At 39.8% G+C, this 17,632-nt stretch overlaps 3 protein-coding genes across 7 annotated transcripts; 1 reads left to right on the forward strand and 2 right to left on the reverse strand.

Moving 5' to 3' along the window:
* Positions 1–926: 926 nt before the first annotated feature.
* Positions 927–13,522, reverse strand: LOC120489580 (apoptosis regulator BAX). Of its 2 annotated transcripts, XM_039686496.2 has the most exons (6): positions 13,322–13,522; positions 13,214–13,244; positions 3,413–3,571; positions 3,037–3,169; positions 2,838–2,927; positions 927–2,751 (listed from the first exon to the last, which is right to left on the reverse strand). In XM_039686496.2, exons 1-6 carry the CDS (start codon positions 13,329–13,331, stop codon positions 2,602–2,604), a joined length of 573 nt encoding a protein of 190 aa, XP_039542430.2. In that variant the 5' UTR covers positions 13,332–13,522; the 3' UTR covers positions 927–2,601. The 2 variants fall into 2 exon arrangements, with proteins under 2 accessions (XP_039542430.2, XP_039542431.2); XM_039686497.2 differs by lacking the exon at positions 13,214–13,244.
* Positions 3,585–11,882, forward strand: LOC120487921 (uncharacterized). Of its 3 annotated transcripts, XM_089128546.1 has the most exons (4): positions 3,585–4,251; positions 4,426–4,489; positions 4,571–10,763; positions 10,939–11,882. In XM_089128546.1, exon 3 carries the CDS (start codon positions 6,867–6,869, stop codon positions 9,858–9,860), a length of 2,994 nt encoding a protein of 997 aa, XP_088984672.1. In that variant the 5' UTR covers positions 3,585–4,251; positions 4,426–4,489; positions 4,571–6,866; the 3' UTR covers positions 9,861–10,763; positions 10,939–11,882. The 3 variants fall into 3 exon arrangements, with proteins under 3 accessions (XP_088984672.1, XP_088984670.1, XP_088984669.1); XM_089128544.1 differs by having other exon boundaries at positions 3,585–10,763; positions 10,939–11,002; positions 11,084–11,882; XM_089128543.1 differs by having other exon boundaries at positions 4,426–10,763.
* A 340-nt stretch (positions 13,523–13,862) lies between the features above and the next one.
* On the reverse strand, positions 13,863–17,545 carry baxb (BCL2 associated X, apoptosis regulator b). 2 transcript variants are annotated; one of them, XM_039686494.2, is made up of 6 exons: positions 17,297–17,545; positions 17,196–17,226; positions 15,201–15,371; positions 14,954–15,089; positions 14,726–14,830; positions 13,863–14,587 (listed from the first exon to the last, which is right to left on the reverse strand). In XM_039686494.2, the coding sequence occupies exons 1-6, from the start codon at positions 17,319–17,321 to the stop codon at positions 14,435–14,437; spliced, it is 621 nt and encodes a 206-aa protein (XP_039542428.2). In that variant the 5' UTR covers positions 17,322–17,545; the 3' UTR covers positions 13,863–14,434. The 2 variants fall into 2 exon arrangements, with proteins under 2 accessions (XP_039542428.2, XP_039542429.2); XM_039686495.2 differs by lacking the exon at positions 17,196–17,226 and having other exon boundaries at positions 17,297–17,503.
* Positions 17,546–17,632: the final 87 nt, after the last annotated feature.

A 17,632-nucleotide genomic window follows, 5' to 3' on the forward strand; every position in this document is an offset into this window, starting at 1 on the left:
TCATTTATAAAGCATTGTCTTTACACATTGCTCCACAACAAATACATTTCAAGTAGGCCCAGATGAGACCAGAATTTGTTGTTTTATTAAAATAATTTGTTTCAACAAAAATGCATGGAGTTACAGTTACAGAACTAAAATGAGGTAGAGGTTCAGAACAGCTGCATCAAAATTACAGTGAACAATTCGGTTACACTTTATATTACAACCCGCAAACAACTGCGTAAGTAAACCGAAATTACTCTGTAGCGTTGGCGGTATAAGGGAACAATAGGCTATGTTACGATTTGGGTAATAAAGGAATAAAGGGGTATCAGATATACAAGCAAATGATTTATATAATTATTTTAAAACTAACAGGTACCTAAAAAATTGTATGTCTGTTGTCAAAAGTTTTTATCACATTTCTGGCAAAATATGGTCTTGTGCAATGTTGTTACATGGTAATTTTGTATATATATATATATATATATATATGGCTGTATGTAAGCACAGTAAGATAAAAATTTAATTTATTGGCTTTTCTTACTAAACTACTTAACGTTAAGCCAAAAAAAAAAAAGATTTTAATTTAGAATGTTGCACTTATCACATTGTAATACAATGACACTTAAATGTCAGGGCAAATATACTGTGTAATTAATACTTTTTTTTTTCTTAAAGAGAGTACCCATCTCTGTAATTACTCTGCAAATAGTGTTGTTTCGTATTGTTAGTAGTTAGTGTTTGTTACCCATTTCAACTGTGTATTTGGGTAAGTGTACAGTAACTCCTGCGGGCTGTAAATTAAAGTGGCGCTTGTGACCCCCTTGTTCTGTGACAGGGTAAATGCAACATTAAACCAGTATGCTGAAACAGACAAACCTTCACCGTTAGCATTATCAATAAATGTTTTAATTAGTACATGTAAAAGAACAGTAGCACAATTAAACCAAAAACATTTATTAAAACAAGTTTAAATATACACAATCATGTTGAAATTATATTTACACTGTACAAACTGTAAACAGAACCGAAATAATTTTGGAATCACACTGTAAAAATGTATAAATAACAATAATCGCCAACAGTTTAACATAGAAAAGAAACAATTGGTTGGAATAAATTGTACCATCGGCCTCAAACTTCACCAAAATGTGTTTTGTTCAGATTTACAGTTACTACAGTAATATAAGGTGCCACAAAATGTTTTAGAGTGGAGGATTGTTCAACAACTTAAAATTGATGGTGTAGCTTGCTAAGAGCATGTATTCATATTTTTTCAGTGCACCTGTTACGGATAAGGCTCCCGCTCCGCCTCCTCTCAACCAGCAGAGGGAGCCGTCACCAGAGTACTAGATTCTAGCAGGACTTCATTCACTATAATGCACCATCCCTGGGACTGATTACACACACACCTGAACCTCATCGGACTTCCTATTTAAGCCACATTCAAACATTCACTCAGTGCGAAGTATTGCATTGCCACGGCTGTAATGACTGAGCGGGTTTCCCTTGCATGCCTGTCTTGTGTACCGACCCTGATCTGTTCCATAACTCTTGTTAGTCTGCTGCCTGCCCCGACCCGGATTGTCTTGGATAATTGTTGTTTGCTGCCTGTCCTGATTCTCTGCCTGTTATTTGACCATCCTCTGTGCCCGTCCTGTGATAACCCTGTTCTGCCGATCTCTGACCCTTGCCTGTCTGACTTACCTCTAATAAAGCTGCGTATGGATTCAAACATGTCTCGGGCTTCGTTACAGCACCAAGACCAATGGGACTCCAACTCCTCAACTTCAGAGTCCCCAGTAATTAAAAAAAAAAAAAAAAGTTTTAAATACACAGTATATTTGCCCTGAGATTCAAGTGTCATTGTATTACAATGTGATAAGGTAAGTACTACATGGTACCTTCTAAATTAAAATCATAGCAGAATTATTATTATTATTATTGGCTTAATGTTAGTAGTTTAGAAAGAAAAGCCAATAAATTAAATGTTTATCATACTGTGCTTACATACAGCCATATATATACAAAATTACCCTGTCACACATTGCATAAGAACATATTTTGCCAGAAATGTGATAAAAACTTTTGACAACAGACATACAATTTTTTGCTGTAGAATATATTAACAGAATAGGTACCTGTTAGATTTAAATTAATTACAATAGAAATCATTTGCTTGTATATCTGGTTGTACCCCCTTATTACCCAAAACTTAACATATTGTTACCTTACCTACACAGAAGTACACTATAATTACAGAAACGTACACCGTAATTTCGGTTCTCTTGGCACAACACATGATATTTCAAGTCTTGCTGGTGATTGCTGTTTGTCCCATTTTGGATATGCTTAAATGTAAGAAAAAGGCCCTCATCCTTCATCTTTCTTTTGTCCCTCCTCATGGACACGGACTGAGAGATGCACAAAAAATATCACGTGCAGTACATCTGCAATTCCTGTCTTTTCATACATTTTTTTTAAAATAATATTTTACACTCTTTGTGCATTACAATATAAAGCCTTTTCTTCTCATATTCGGTCACCAAACCACGTTTGTGTAATTCAGTTGTATTTGTAAACCCTTCTACTTCATCACTCCTCCACTGACCCTCCTCAGGCACCTCTGTTTAGTCTCCAGACGATGAGGCCACCCAGCAGTACTCCACTGACAAAGAGGACTCCAGAGGAGAGGGAGATCAGGCTGGATGAGGAACCAAAATCTTGCTCAAAGGAGTAACGAGCCAAGGAAGAGATACTATTGATCTGAAGGTATTAAAAGGGTTAATCAATGACTATTACAGATGTGTCTCATTAATGTTGTGTTAATTAATACAAGTGTCAAATCGTACCCATCCTCCTCTATTGCAGATCCAGTTCAGCAAGTTATCCTTGAAGTAGTCCAGTGTCCAAGACACAATTCCTGAGACATAAGCAAGAATCTATATGCACAACAAAAACAAGCAAAAAATGCATCAAAGTGCAACCACACATCAACACTTTGGGCACTGAATCACAAATGATGGTAAAGAAAGCACCTCGCAGGCCTACCTTTGTAATGGCTTTTCCAACAACACAGATCAGAGTAACAATTCTCCCCCAGGTGATGCCATCAACAAACACTTTGTCCACAAGCCTCTGAAAACCCTTTCTGTCCATCACTCGTGCAAGCTCGTCAATCATGCTAAAATTAAACATATACTTGATAACAAATCATTCGTCTTGAAACCCATAAACCCATATAAGATAGCAACTTTGTGTCACAATTATATTTATTGTAATTACTACTTTCTTTTGTGACTTATTTCTCACAACTTTATTTGTTAAATTCTCACAAATCTTACATTATACGGACTTCCATAATAGGCTACATACATTTATCCAGTCGCATATCAAAAAGACCTTTCGATAGGCTACTATTACTAACTTCTTATGTTTTGGATCCCGATCGACCTGATCGCCGATGGCTCTGATCATTTCAGCCACCTGATCCAGCACGAGCTCATCTTTCTCATCACTCATTGGCTGCGGTTCAGGAAGAGACGGTACACATATTCCCGCCCTCTGTACCTCGGCCCTTACTGATCTGAAAACATATTGTGAAAGCATAGTTGTTTTGATACATCCACCTTATACGCGGAAGCTATATTCTGTGAATGTATTCTGATCCAGCCGCTATAAATAAATAGAATAACAAAGTGCTGTAAATGGGGAAACTATATGCGCTACAAACCAGAAAGTTTAGAATTACGGCTTAGGCCTACATAATAGTTTTAAGAAAGACCATTTTGCGATATCAAGTAGTATAACGAGTTTAAAGGCTACAGGCAGCTAAAAATTACTGGAAGCGGACGACTCCGGAAGCCAGACACATTACATCCCCACTCTTACGTGAAAATGAAGGTGGACAAAGAAACGAAACCAAAGCCGGGAATGGTGACCCAATACTATTCTGGATTGAAATGAATGGCAGTAAAAATGGAACTAACGGCATTGAACATATTAATCTAGTTAGGCTCAATTATTGTGTGAAAGTGAAGTGACATTGATTGTGAAAAAGGTATACTAATGTAGCAAGATAAGCAGGAGAATGGGAGGGGAATTGGGAAGTAACTACCAATCCCAGTACAGAGTGCTTATAGGATGGTCCAATTTAAAGGACAGGCAACATGGAAGGGCAGCCGGGGTCCTTGCAGCATCAGTTAGCCGTTTGGCTAGTAGCGTGTGGGACTGGGTGTCCTGTGATGTACTCTTCCTCGATGGAAGGTAAACCTGTTTTTCTGTTGTATTATTGCAATGGATGTTTTTATTGTGTTGATGCAGTCACTAGCTATAGATTTTATAATTCTTTTAGATGAATCAGTGGTATTTGAATCCATTATGTATCATGTGGGCATGAGGTGGTAATTGTGTTAATAGGGATATTTTACTATGTTTTAGAACTGTTTGCCTGATGGAATAAATTCAGGACCATCATGTATTTGTCTGATTGTGCACCCTAAAGGTATGGTTATTCATTTTGAGTTTATTTGTTTGCTTGTGATGTGGATGGGACTGACACTCATGAAAAATACTCAATTTTTAGAACCGTTTGCCTAATGGAATAAAGTCAAGACCATCATGTATTTTTCCGGTTGTGCACCTTAAAGGGTGTTGGATGTTGATTGCTAGTCGCTGTTCTCTTATATGGGTTTTTGTTTTTTTGAAAAAAAAAAAGCCTGACTGCTCCCTGACTTATTGGTGGTAATTAATTTCCTAGCCAGCTTTGTTTGTTTGTTTTTTTCTCTGTTTAATGTAGTGATTGATTTTTTTTGTTTTTGTGCGGCTGGCTAGTGGAATTATTTATTTATGTTCATTTTTTTTTGTCTCTTTCTTTAAATCATGTATGTAATACCAACTGCTTTCCATCCTTGATTAAGCTGCCAGGGGGAAGTTTTCCATCGTGATCGGATGGTGAACTGGGAGTACAGATTAACAGAGCCCTTATAGGTCTTGTGGTTTGATTGGTGTGTTTGCCACATTGTGCATGTGTATCCTGTTGCAATGAAGGGCTTACTGGAGTTTGCTGTGGTTATCACTCAATGCAATGAAGTGTTTCCTGTATAGGTAACTCAAGTTGTTTTGTACTCCTAGCCAGACCAATCGAGAAATTGCCGCCCCCATCCGCTGAAGCAGTTTATGTTTTGTATAATTTTATGGTACTGTTTAATAAAGAAGTTTGTATTTTTTTATAATTTATTGTCTTGTGTGTCCATTCCGTTTTTTTGGGGCCCTAGCGGGTGTCACATTTTGGCGTAGTCGGCAGGGTAGAGCTCACTTGGTTTTGTATTGTGTTTTGGGAGCAGTCAAGAGGCTTGTTGTGTTTTTTTTTGTGGGTTTTTTTTTTCTTTTCTTTTGTTGAAGGAGAACAGCGGCTAGCAGGACCAGTGCTTCTTCGTGGGACCTTCTTCTGTCAAGCCTTCGAAATGGAGGATGAACTACGACGACTGCGGGCTCAAGTGGAGCAGCTTCAGTTGGAGAATCAGAGACTGTCTGTGCCCAGGCCAAGTGGGGATTAGGGGGAGGGACAGGCTAGTGTGAGCGATACGGTATCCTCTCGTAGAGAGCAAGCTGTTTACCTCCCTAGAGAACGTAAATGTCCAAAATTCTCGGGATCCTTGGTTGCTGGGGCACTGTCGGTGGAGGAGTGGATAGAGGAGGCACGGAGTTGCATTAGGTTAAGGTATATGTCTGAATTGGATAAGGCTTTATTTCTTTTGGATCACCTAGAAGGGGAGGCTCGAAATGAGATCAAATACCGGCCTTAGGGGGTGAGGGAGAATTCTGAGCAAATTTTTGATGTTCTGAAAGAAGTGTATGGATGCTCAAAATCTTATGTCTATTGGCAACAAAAGTTTTTGATCGAAAGCAGAGGGATGGGGAGTCATTACATGAATTTTCACATGCCCTATTGGCTCTAATGGAGAGGGTGGAGCAATGTAAGCCGGGTGCGATACCAAACTCTGAGATTGTTATAAGAGATCAATTTTACGAAAATGTTCGTGATCCTATGCTTCGTAGGGAGGTAAAAAGGCTGGTACGAGATAAGGAGACTATGTCACTTCTGGAAGTACGGCGGGAGGCCATTCAGTGGGTAGAAGGGGGACAGCCCAGTAGGGAAAAACAAGTACGCCCTTCCCCTCATACTTGTGAGGTTCAGGTTACACCTAGTTGTGAGGTTCTTTCTGTCCAGCCATCTTCAGAGTTGACTGAACTTAAGAATATGGTTCTTAAACAACAAGCACAATTGGATTTATTGGTAAAACACCTGGCCCCTGCTACTAGTAAACCTTCAGTTAAGAATAATCGTTTTAAACGTGCATCTGATGGCCGGCCAATTTGCATTAGATGTAACTTGCCTGGACATATAGCCAGGTATTGCGAAACTGTTCTGGATACTCAGATTACTGGGGGCGTATCCATTAGGGAATCAACTAGGCAGTCGGAAAACTAGTGACCCCCAGCGTGCAGAGCCACGCGCTGGGAGGAACAGTAGATGGCTCCAGTTTGGATTCTTTAGTTTATGATCGATTAGTAGGGCCATGTCCAATGTTAAGTGTGAAGATGAGTAATGTTGATGTTCCATGTTTGGTGGACACCGGTTCCATGGTAACTACTGTAACCGAGAGTTTTTTCAATAAATGGTTTTCTCATTTAAAGAAACAGGGTTGTGAGTGGCTTGGTCTAAAGGCTGCTAATGGACTTGACATACCTTATGTAGGCAACGTCGAACTAGATGTGATTGTTCTGAATCAGTGCCAAAGCGGGGTATTTTGGTTGTCAAGGACCCTGTGAATGTAGCCTTTCAGACCCGTAAGACTGTTACTCCTGGTATTTTGGGGATGAATGTCCTCAGGGAGTGTTATCAGAGACTGCTTCAACAATTTGGTACAAGTCTTTTTCAGACCCCTTTAGTACAATCTGCGGCTCCCATGGTTAGGCGTGCACTTCGTCAGTGTGAGAAAACTGAGGCGATAACCAATTCCACAGTAGCATTCAAAGTAAAAGTACTAGGTGACAGACCCATTTGTATTTCTGCAGGAACCCTTTCTATGGTGCACGTCACATGCCCCCAACTTCCTTTGGCAGAGTTTCTGTTAGAGCCTTTGGGCCCTGATGAGGGTACTCTTCCAGAAGGATTGCTTATTTCACCCACCCTTTTACACGCAGAGTATGGTACATTATATGCCCCTATTACCAACGTGGGTTCCTTGGACGTCTGGCTTCCCCCTCGGAGAGTCGTGGGTACAGTACAGGTGGCTTCGGTTGCCGTGGAAGCCCCAGCTTCACTGGCATTTTCTGTCAGCCAGATGGCCTCAGAACGTGTGGCTTGTATAGCTACTCAACAAGTCCTGACTGAGAATAGTGTAGAAGGTTTGGAGTTTCCCTCTTTTGATGGGCTAACAGAGGAGCAAGTCATTCAAGCCAAGTCTCTCCTTCTTAAGTATTTTAGTCTGTTTTCTAAAGATGAGGGAGATTTAGGGTGTACCGATTTGATTACACATGAGATTCCTTTGCAGGATGAGGTTCCTGTCCGCCAGCCTTACCGCCGTCTTCCGCCATCACAGTATGACTTGGTGAAAACGCATATTAAACAGTTGTTGGATAGTCAGATTGTTAGGGAAAGTAGTAGTCCTTACTCCTCCCCAATTGTAGTGGTGACAAAGAAAGATGGCAGTATAAGGTTATGTGTTGACTATAGGCAACTAAATGCGAAAACTCGAAAGGATGCTTACCCCCTCCCTCGAATTGAGGAGACATTGGATGCGTTATCAGGGGCAAGGTGGTTCTCCACTCTTGACCTGGCCAGTGGTTACAACCAGGTGCCAGTGGCAGAGAAAGATAAATCCAAGACGGCTTTTTGTACACCTTTTGGCCTCTTTGAATTTAATAGAATGCCCTTTGGCCTTTGTAACGCACCGGGCACTTTCCAAAGATTAATGGAGCGCATGTTTGGAGACCAGCGGTATCATTCTGTGCTGCTTTATCTTGATGTAATTGTGTTTTCCTCCTCTGTTAGTCAACATCTGGAGAGGTTGGAAGAGGTGCTATCTCGACTCCAACAACAAGGGCTAAAAGTTAAGTTATCCAAGTGTAATTTTTTTCAAAAACAGGTCAAGTACTTGGGTCATGTGGTGTCTGCTGAGGGGGTGGCGACTGATCCTGGCAAGTTGGAGGCTGTACGGGAATGGAAGCGTCCGGTGCATTTAGCAGAATTACGTTCGTTTCTTGGGTTTGCGGGGTACTACCGTCGTTTTGTTAAGGGTTTTGCTTCACTGGCTGCCCCGCTACATCAATTGGTGAGTAGGCTGAGTGGACCTAAAAGGAAGGGTAAGACGCTTCTGATCCCATTAGGATCAGTATGGAATGAGGCCTGTGAGCATGCCTTTGAGTCCATTAAACATCGTTTGATTACGGCTCCAGTCTTGGCCTATGCAGACTTCACTAAGCCTTTTGTATTGGAGGTAGATGCCAGCCATGGAGGGCTGGGAGCCGTACTTTCTCAGGAGCATGATAAACTCAGGCCTATTGCGTATGCTAGTCGGGGTTTGAGACCCACCGAAAGAAACATGGACAATTATAGTTCCATGAAGCTTGAACTCTTGGCCGTGAAATGGGCAGTAACAGAAAAGTTTAGAGAGTACCTGCTAGGGAGTAATTTCGTCATATTTACTGACAATAACCCTTTAAGCCATCTTCAGACCGCAAAGTTGGGGGCGGTGGAACAGAGGTGGGCATCTCAATTGGCCTCATTTAATTTTACCATCAAGTATCGTCCGGGCCGTAGTAATGGCAATGCTGATGCTTTGTCGAGACAGTATCTGGAGAGATTTGCATCAGGGACAGATGTTCCACCTGTTTTGGTGGGACCGTTATCTAAGGGTTCAGAGAAAGAGGTAGGGTGTAATGAGGTTGTAGCACTGGCTGGGCGGTCTGTGGAGGACCTTTCCTCATTACAAGAAATGGACCCTGTGATTGGTCCGGTGTTGGCGTTATTTCGGTCAGGGGGTCAGCCTAGATCTGAAGAGAGAGAGGCAATGTCAGTGGGAAGTAAGGAACTGTTACGACACTGGGAACGGTTGGTAGAGAAGGGAGGGGCATTATACCGGGTAATACGATTACCAGGGGAATGTAAGGATACCTTTCAGGTTGTACTTCCCCAGTGTTTGCAGGAAGAGGTACTTCGAAGTGTACATGACGGTCATGGCCATCAAGGCATTGATCGTACTCTTCAGCTGGTTCGTAGCCGGTGTTTCTGGCCAGGTATGACAAGGAGAGTGGAACAGTGGTGTCAACAATGTGAAAGATGTATTCTAAGTAAGGCGGTGCAACCAAAGATTCGGTCTTTTCAAGGTACAATTCAAGCCTCCCGCCCTCATGAGATCCTGGCTATAGATTTCACCGTTTTAGAGCCAGCCAGCGACGGTCGCGAAAATATTCTCGTTTTTACAGACGTTTTTTCTAAGTATACTCAGGCAGTGGCTACTAGAGACCAAAAAGCTAGTACCGTGGCCCAGATGTTGGTACAACATTGGTTTCATCGTTTTGGACCTCCAAGCCGAATCCATTCTGATCAAGGGAGAAACTTTGAGAGTATGATAGTTCAGCAGTTATGTAGAATCTATGGGATAAAAAAAAGTAGAACCACTCCCTATCACCCCCAGGGAAATGGACAATGCGAACGATTTAACCGTACCCTGCATGATCTTTTACGAACGTTGCCACAGGGAAAAAAAAAATTGGCCTCGCCATCTCTCACAAGTTACCTATGCTTACAATACCACCGCCCATCATGTTACTGGTATGACTCCTTATTATTTGTTGTTTGGGTGTGATCCCAAACTCCCCGTGGATTTTTTTGCTTGGAAGGAGCGAAGATGGTAGTTTTAGTCCCACTGAAGATTGGGTGCGAGACCATCAAGAGAGTTTGAGAGTAGCCCATGATCACGTAAAGCAGCAATTGCAGGCTAAGGTAGCACTTGAGGAATCATGTAAAGGGGAGAAACAAAATTCAGGATTTTTGGGATCCTTGCCTTTATAGGGTTATTCGAGGTCCCTCTGGAAATGGGGCAGTTTACTCAGTGGTGCCGGTATCGGGAGACGGTCCCATTAGAACCGTACATCGGTCTGAATTAAGGAATGCCATACGTAGACCAAGCATTGAAATGCTTGACCCTCCAATGGTACTGGATCCTGAGGGCTCCCTTTCTGGTTCGTCATCTGATGAGGAGATGTCTGGGGATTCTTGGGTGGTTCTTTTGGAGGGTAGTTCAGACCACCCTATCCAGTCAGATGAGTTGATAACTGCTCTTTCTGGCTCTAATGATGCCAGGGATGTAGGGCCGTTGCAAAGTTCTGTTCCTTTGCGACAGTCTGCTAGGACTTCGGCTGGCCATCATTCCAACCCTAACAGATTACCACGTCCTCTGGGTGCAAGGATGCCAAATGTTGGGGAAGAGCAGTAGTATTCTGTTTTTTTTTTGTTTTGTTTTTTGTTTGTTTTTGTCCTTGGGGCAATGACAAAAATTGTAGGGGGTGGATTGTAGCAAGATAAGCAGGAGAATGGGAGGGGAATTGGGAAGTAACTACCAATCCCAGTACAGAGTGCTTATAGGATGGTCCAATTTAAAGGACAGGCAACATGGAAGGGCAGCCGGGGTCCTTGCAGCATCAGTTAGCCGTTTGGCTAGTAGCATGTGGGACTGGGTGTCCTGTGATGTACTCTTCCTCGATGGAAGGTAAACCTGTTTTTCTGTTGTATTATTGCAATGGATGTTTTTATTTGTGTTGATGCAGTCACTAGCTATAGATTTTATAATTCTTTTAGATGAATCAGTGGTATTTGAATCCATTATGTGTCATGTGGGCATGAGGTGGTAATTGTGTTAATAGGGATATTTTACTATGTTTTAGAACTGTTTGCCTGATGGAATAAATTCAGGACCATCATGTATTTGTCTGATTGTGCACCCTAAAGGTATGGTTATTCATTTTGAGTTTATTTGTTTGCTTGTGATGTGGATGGGACTGACACTCATGAAAAATACTCCATTTTTAGAACCGTTTGCCTAATGGAATAAAGTCAAGACCATCATGTATTTTTCCGGTTGTGCACCTTAAAGGGTGTTGGATGTTGATTGCTAGTCGCTGTTCTCTTATATGGGTTTTTGTTTTTTTGAAAAAAAAAGCCTGACTGCTCCCTGACTTATTGGTGGTAATTAATTTCCTAGCCAGCTTTGTTTGTTTGTTTTTTCTCTGTTTAATGTAGTGATTGATTTTTTTTGTTTTTGTGCGGCTGGCTAGTGGAATTATTTATTTATGTTCATTTTTTTTGTCTCTTTCTTTAAATCATGTATGTAATACCAACTGCTTTCCATCCTTGATTAAGCTGCCAGGGGGAAGTTTTCCATCGTGATCGGATGGTGAACTGGGAGTACAGATTAACAGAGCCCTTATAGGTCTTGTGGTTTGATTGGTGTGTTTGCCACATTGTGCATGTGTATCCTGTTGTAATGAAGGGCTTACTGGAGTTTGCTGTGGTTATCACTCAATGCAATGAAGTGTCTCCTGTATAGGTAACTCAAGTTGTTTTGTACTCCTAGCCAGACCAATCGAGAAATTGCCGCCCCCATCCGCTGAAGCAGTTTATGTTTTGTATAATTTTATGGTACTGTTTAATAAAGAAGTTTGTATTTTTTTTTATAATTTATTGTCTTGTGTGTCCATTCCGTTTTTTTGGGGCCCTAGCGGGTGTCACCAGTGGCGCAAAAAGTGGGTATGCGCTATATGCGGCGCATAGGGGCGCAGCACAATGGGGGGCGCCAAAGCGATGGTAAAAAAAAAAAAAAAAAAAATTATATAGGCTATATTGTATTATTTCTATATGTAGCTGCCGTTGTGCGTTTCTAAATCATTTCTGCATTCCTTCATTGTTATATAAAATTTTAGAGGACTAGCTAGGCTAGAGTAGGCGCCCTCATGGAGAAGGGGAGCGGGTAATATCGCGAGCGGGCGGGGGCGCCGTGAGCGCTGAGCGAGCAGGTACGAGTAGTTAGTTGTCGTCGAAAAAGATGGATTAAACAAAATGCTGTGGGGCTAAAAATAGAAAAAGAAAGAGAGAAAAGGAGATGGCATGTCAATTGATGCGACAGCAGCTAACTGCATGCATTGCTGAAAGCCAACAGGTAGGATTTAAAATGTGACATCCAGGCATGGCTATATATCTCGGTGGCCATCGGGACTACCGGGAGATTCCCGCTGGGCCGACGTGCTTTTCAGCCAATACATTTCATCCTTTTTTAATTTATTTGTCTTAACGGCCCACAAAACTCATACATCGGCGGCCCATTTGTTTGGTGTTTTGTTGCTTAATTGGCGGCGCTGTGCTGGTGTAATGCATTGGTCAAAAAAAGTCAGCTTTAGTTTTTTTTTTCTGACACACTGGCCAATGAAACATGTCATTATGCGCAAGTATCTTTCAACTATAGAAATTAGTGCAAAACTAATTATGAAAGTTTCCTTTATTTTTCTGTGCATTTGTTTTACAATAGCCGTTATGGCTATTACTATCATGGGATTAATATTATAACTATTATGTAGTAGTGTAATGTAGACAGACAATAACTAAAAGAGGTTCAAACTTTTCTCTGTTTAATTCAGTAGCACCTCAATGCAGAACATGAGATCCACGGGGAGGAGTCGGATCACGATCCAAGGGGTGGAGATGGTTAGGATTAGGGTTGGGTTTAGGGATTAGGGGTGGGTTTAGGGATCAGGGGGCGGAGTTGGTTAGGTTTAGGTGTATGGAAGGTGGGAGGAGTTGGATCTGGATCCGACTCCTCCCCATGGATTTCATGTTCCGCAGTGAGGACCATCTCGTTTAATTTGCACCCTGAACATGGGTTGGAGCTTTCAATTTTGAACTCTCAAAGTGCACCAGACTGCTGGGGGGGGGGGGATCCCACTTCCTGTTTCAGTTTTTTAACACTTCATAAAAGCTGGGATAAAATACAACCAACAGAACATGTAAAACTGTATCAAAAAGTTAAACAACATCTTTAAGATATTTTCTTTACATGTGAAATAAAGAAAACAGTTACAAACTGAAACAGGAAGTGTTTCTGGACCAGTGTTGTTTACATCTTGCAAAATGGTCTATAGCCTACAAACAAGTATATATGAAACTTACCGAAGTACAAGATTGTTTGTAAACTGGTCATCTAAGAGATACGAAAGTAAATGTCACTTTACTGGATTTCATGAGAGCGCACAGGAAATAATGGGAAAGCCAACTTACCTGATGCCATGAGCGCTTCTTTTTCCTGTCTTCCTCTTTGGTCCTATAATTTTTGATGGTCACTTCACAAAACAAAATGAAAGTGTATCTATGGCATATGCTTTTAAGTCAATAACTGTACTAAACATAACGCAGACTTCTAATAGGTTTAGTAGCTAGCTTTCAGTCAGCCACATCTTCACTCACTAGGCAAAGTGAAAATAAAAGTGAAACAAGTTCTGTTTGCTGCATTTCCTTTTATCTGTCGAACAAATCAAATCCACACTTTCATTTACAATACACATAGTTCAGAAGAAATATGTGTATATGAATGGGGATGAAAATAACACTTTATTTGAGCATCTGTACTTAGTGGTTGTTTGTGCTATTTTGTCTACAACAAAAACTCACTTGTGTACCTACTACAATATCACAGATTATCCGAGATTGTCAAATTTAAAACACTAGCTGTTACTGTTAGCTGTTATTTATTAACTAGTTGTAACACTAGCTGGAGATAGATGAAACAATGAGAGGAAATTAGCTGAAATAAGATCCACACTAATTTATGCAAGAACTTTATTGAAGAACAAAAACATAATAAAAATTTAGCACAAAAACAGTTGCTGTGCTGCATATTGCTGTCAAACGAGGGTTCAGTCATCTATTTTATCCACCTATTTTTGGGAATATCACATAAAAAAAAAAAAAAAAAAAACATTGAATGGAAATGCCAAGGTGCGCATAAATTCTAAAAATGTGTACAAAAAACATGCTCAAATGAGGCAGATAATGTTTTTATCCAATAAGAGATGTGAATTTTTTTTGAAATTGGGAACTTTAGTCACATTCCATACACAATACTTACATTTTACAAGAGAGTGGACAAAACACACAATAGAAGACCACTATTCTATGTCATATTTAACAATTATTAATAAAAAGCTTAGGCTCAGTTCTTGTCACTGTACAATTTGTCCTGATCTTACAAAATAGTATAAATGCATACAATGAAGGCATAATACAATAAAAAGTGGCAAATTACAAAATCATGCTGCAGATCAGTTTACGTGATTTGGTTTCTCTCAGGTTTACAGACTTATTACTTCTGTTGCTGTATCGCCACTCTCTCTCTTAGCTTTTTTGAAGTCTCGAGAAGATGAAGCCACCTAACAGTAGGCCACAGGTGAAGGAAAACGCGGCTCCAAAATAGGGAAAATATTTTCTCAGTGAAGAACCAGAAAATTGCTCAAAGGAGAAACTGGCCAATGCAGGGATACTGTACATCTGTATTAAGGCATACAAAAAAATGTGCTGTGATATTGTGACTAAAACTGTTAAACACATCTTCGAAAGAAGAAAAATAAAACAAAAGTCAAATGCTTCTTTATATTCCAGTAACAATAATGTAAAAATATTTCTTACCCATCCTCCCACTTTTCGAATCCATTCCAACAGATTCCTCCTAAAGTAATCCAGACTTAAGGTCAGAATACCTGAAACAACTCCGGGCAAGCGTGCGATGGTCATCTATTGAGAGCAAAGTGGAGCTTAATTAACTGTACAAATATAAACAGAGATGCACGTCTGTCTACAAACAACAGATATTAACAAATTGAACAGATAACATGCCGGATCTAACTAATTCAATACCTTTGCGGACAGCTTTCCAACTGAATAGAACAGCACTATAATTCTCCCCCAGTTGATCTGGTCATCTATGAAAACCTGTTCCACAAGTTTCCAGAAACTTCTTTTATCAGCTACTTTTACTAAGCCATCAATCATGCTGTGAGTTTAAAAAAACAGAAAGAGAAACCAGAGGTTTTAAAAACGTATGTGTAGACAACACCACTGATGTTCAAAAAAGAAGTTTCAAAGTTTCATATCTCAGACAGACTCATTAAATGCTTGATCTTGATCGAGTCGATCACCGATCACTTTAATGGTCTCCGCCAACTGTTGAACAAGCTTCTGGTCATGAGTGTTGCTTAATGGTCGAACTTCGGGGAGTTCTGGTGGGTCTTCATTTCCTTCGGCTGCCACATTCATCACCTCATTTCTTACCACCCTGAAAGACATTTTATACAGTATATGAATTACTGAATGAGTCAAATGTTTAGAGTTATTATTAAAGGGGAAAGCATTTTAATGACACACAGATAGTTTGTGCATCCATATATGTTTCAGTTTGCTTGAAATTGATTTGAGTCCCTACATTTACGGTAGCCGGGAGAGCTCAGCAAATACAACACACCTACAATCAGGATGTTAAAATAAATTTGGCATTTTGTCGCTTTTGTATTGAGTATTTGCAGCACATGTCCAGTCAAACCGATGAAGATGCTTTCTTAATTTGAAGCGCATTTAGCTCTGTCAGCTACCGTAAATTACTGTTTTTGCAGTGCATGCGTTTTTTTTGTTTGTTTGTTTTTTTACGAGTGGGTCTTATGTTTAAACTAATGAATTCAAAATGTTACAGTCAGTCAGCAAGTAGGCCAAAATTCAATCTATATTGAATTTTTTTCTAAAATATAAATACTTAAAGTGATATTTCACCTCTGGAAAGATGAATGTCTATATATAAAATGGGTAATTCATGTAGAAGAAATGTGAAATTATTTTTGAATTTGGAGCTTTCTAGACTGAGAAAAGCCAGAAAATGTATTTTTGGCTTATGTGGATGAAAGACAACAACTCCCAGAATGCACTAGGAGGTCACGTCTACCAGGAACAGAGCGCAGTAGTTAAACAAGTCTAGGTTAGTGAGTCTCACTAGTTTCAAGAACAGTTTCGAGAACACCCAAAATGTCTGAAATTCAGCTTTTGCGTTCTACGGTCGCCATTCATTATCTTTACTGTGGCGAGAAGGACGAGGCTAGGGCCATGTAGAGAATCACGCGAGGACAGTGGCGTGATTACCGATGAGCGACACCTGTGGAGGACCGGGAGCAGGAATTTTCTAAGCAATGTTAAAACGCACATCAAACGATCACTTGTTTAGCGTTCATGTAAACACTACATTCAGATTTACCATCGAGACAGCCCCTACTACTGTAGTCTTTAGCCTCTGGCCAAAAAAATCTTCCGATGATGCAAAATGTATATTTTTGCGCCATTGGAGGTTTTTTTCCAGACAAAAAAAATACATAAATCTCTCATCTCAGGGCGATACGAGGTTGGAAAGCACGATAATTCGAAAATACAACAGGTTTTCTACAAATACAAATCTTATGCTAAATCCTGAAGTATCCCTTTAAGAAAAAGAAAGGACATTTTGAGCACAATATTGTATAATCTCTCATTTTGTTCAATGTTTTATCTACAATAACCTTGTCAAAGATGAATTGATCATCAACAATGGTAAGTAAAAACAGCAATATTTGTATGATTTAAATTCAAATATATTTCATTTACCTGATGAAAAAAATAAACACAAGGTCAGCCATTGATTATGTCAAAATGGTTGAATTGTCAATTGAATTGTTATGTAGATATGTGATGTATACTTAGCCTATATATAAGTTATGTGATTATGTTGTCATGACATAACAGTGTGACTGCGTCCACTGGTAATTATATATTATTTGTCATAGATTGTTTTAAATCAATTAAAAATCATAACTCTCTGTGACACAGGACACTGTGCAATGTGTACATCAACTGGTATTATGTTTGGATGTTTTTCTAAAAATGTAAATCATTAAAATGTTGCTTCTGTCCTTTCAAAGTAAAATTTATATCCACACAGACTTTTGTACAAACATCTCTAAATTATGTTGATCTAGAACAGGCATTTTTAAAACACCCTATACTAAATATAGAAAGTAACCATTAATATAAACGTTAAGGTTATAATGCGACAAACAACAATAGTTTACGAAGTGAAACATACCGGATTAAGAGTGCTTCTCCAATTTGATCATCTGTAGATCGAAGAGAAACATTAACAAACATCTAAAATTAATTGAAAAGCACAAACACAATGTCACTTACCCTGCGAGACTTCGCAATAAGCCATATGTAGGCTAATATATAAATATATATATTATTGTTGTTGTTTAGTTTCTCAGAATCAAAACGATTTTTCTATCTTTCTTGAGTTCTATGTTATCTACAAGCCATGTACAGTTTGTTTTACTTTTAGTTAGTTAGTTTTTGTGAATGATGGGTTCTGTCAATAGTATGAAGGAGGGGTTAGGATGACGTAGACTACAACCAGTGTTGCCACGTCCGCCGCAAGTAGTCTCAGCGTCTCTGCCTGGGATATTCAGATATTCACATGGGATATTCATCCATAAAGTTATGCTTACGCAGTAAACAGACAGGTTG

This window comes from Pimephales promelas, chromosome 3, assembly GCF_988280905.1.
Source record: "Pimephales promelas chromosome 3, fPimPro1.hap1.1, whole genome shotgun sequence".
NCBI lineage: Eukaryota > Metazoa > Chordata > Actinopteri > Cypriniformes > Leuciscidae > Pimephales > Pimephales promelas.

Excerpts from the sequence above, each read along its gene's own strand:
- LOC120489580 (XM_039686496.2), bottom strand. Across the intron at positions 3,572-13,213 it reads ACAAACAATCTTGTACTTCG|ATCAGTAAGGGCCGAGGTAC; the intron begins GTAAGTTTCATA and ends ATATGTTTTCAG. Across the intron at positions 2,928-3,036 it reads TTGGAAAAGCCATTACAAAG|ATTCTTGCTTATGTCTCAGG; the intron begins GTAGGCCTGCGA and ends TTGTGCATATAG.
- baxb (XM_039686494.2), bottom strand. The coding sequence starts at position 17,321 with ATGGCTTATTGCGAAGTCTCGCAGG. Across the intron at positions 17,227-17,296 it reads TTATTGCGAAGTCTCGCAGG|ATGATCAAATTGGAGAAGCA; the intron begins GTAAGTGACATT and ends TTCGATCTACAG. Across the intron at positions 14,588-14,725 it reads TTCGAAAAGTGGGAGGATGG|ATGTACAGTATCCCTGCATT; the intron begins GTAAGAAATATT and ends GCCTTAATACAG.
- LOC120487921 (XM_089128544.1), top strand. The coding sequence starts at position 6,867 with ATGAATGTCCTCAGGGAGTGTTATCAGAGACTGCTTCAACAATTTGGT.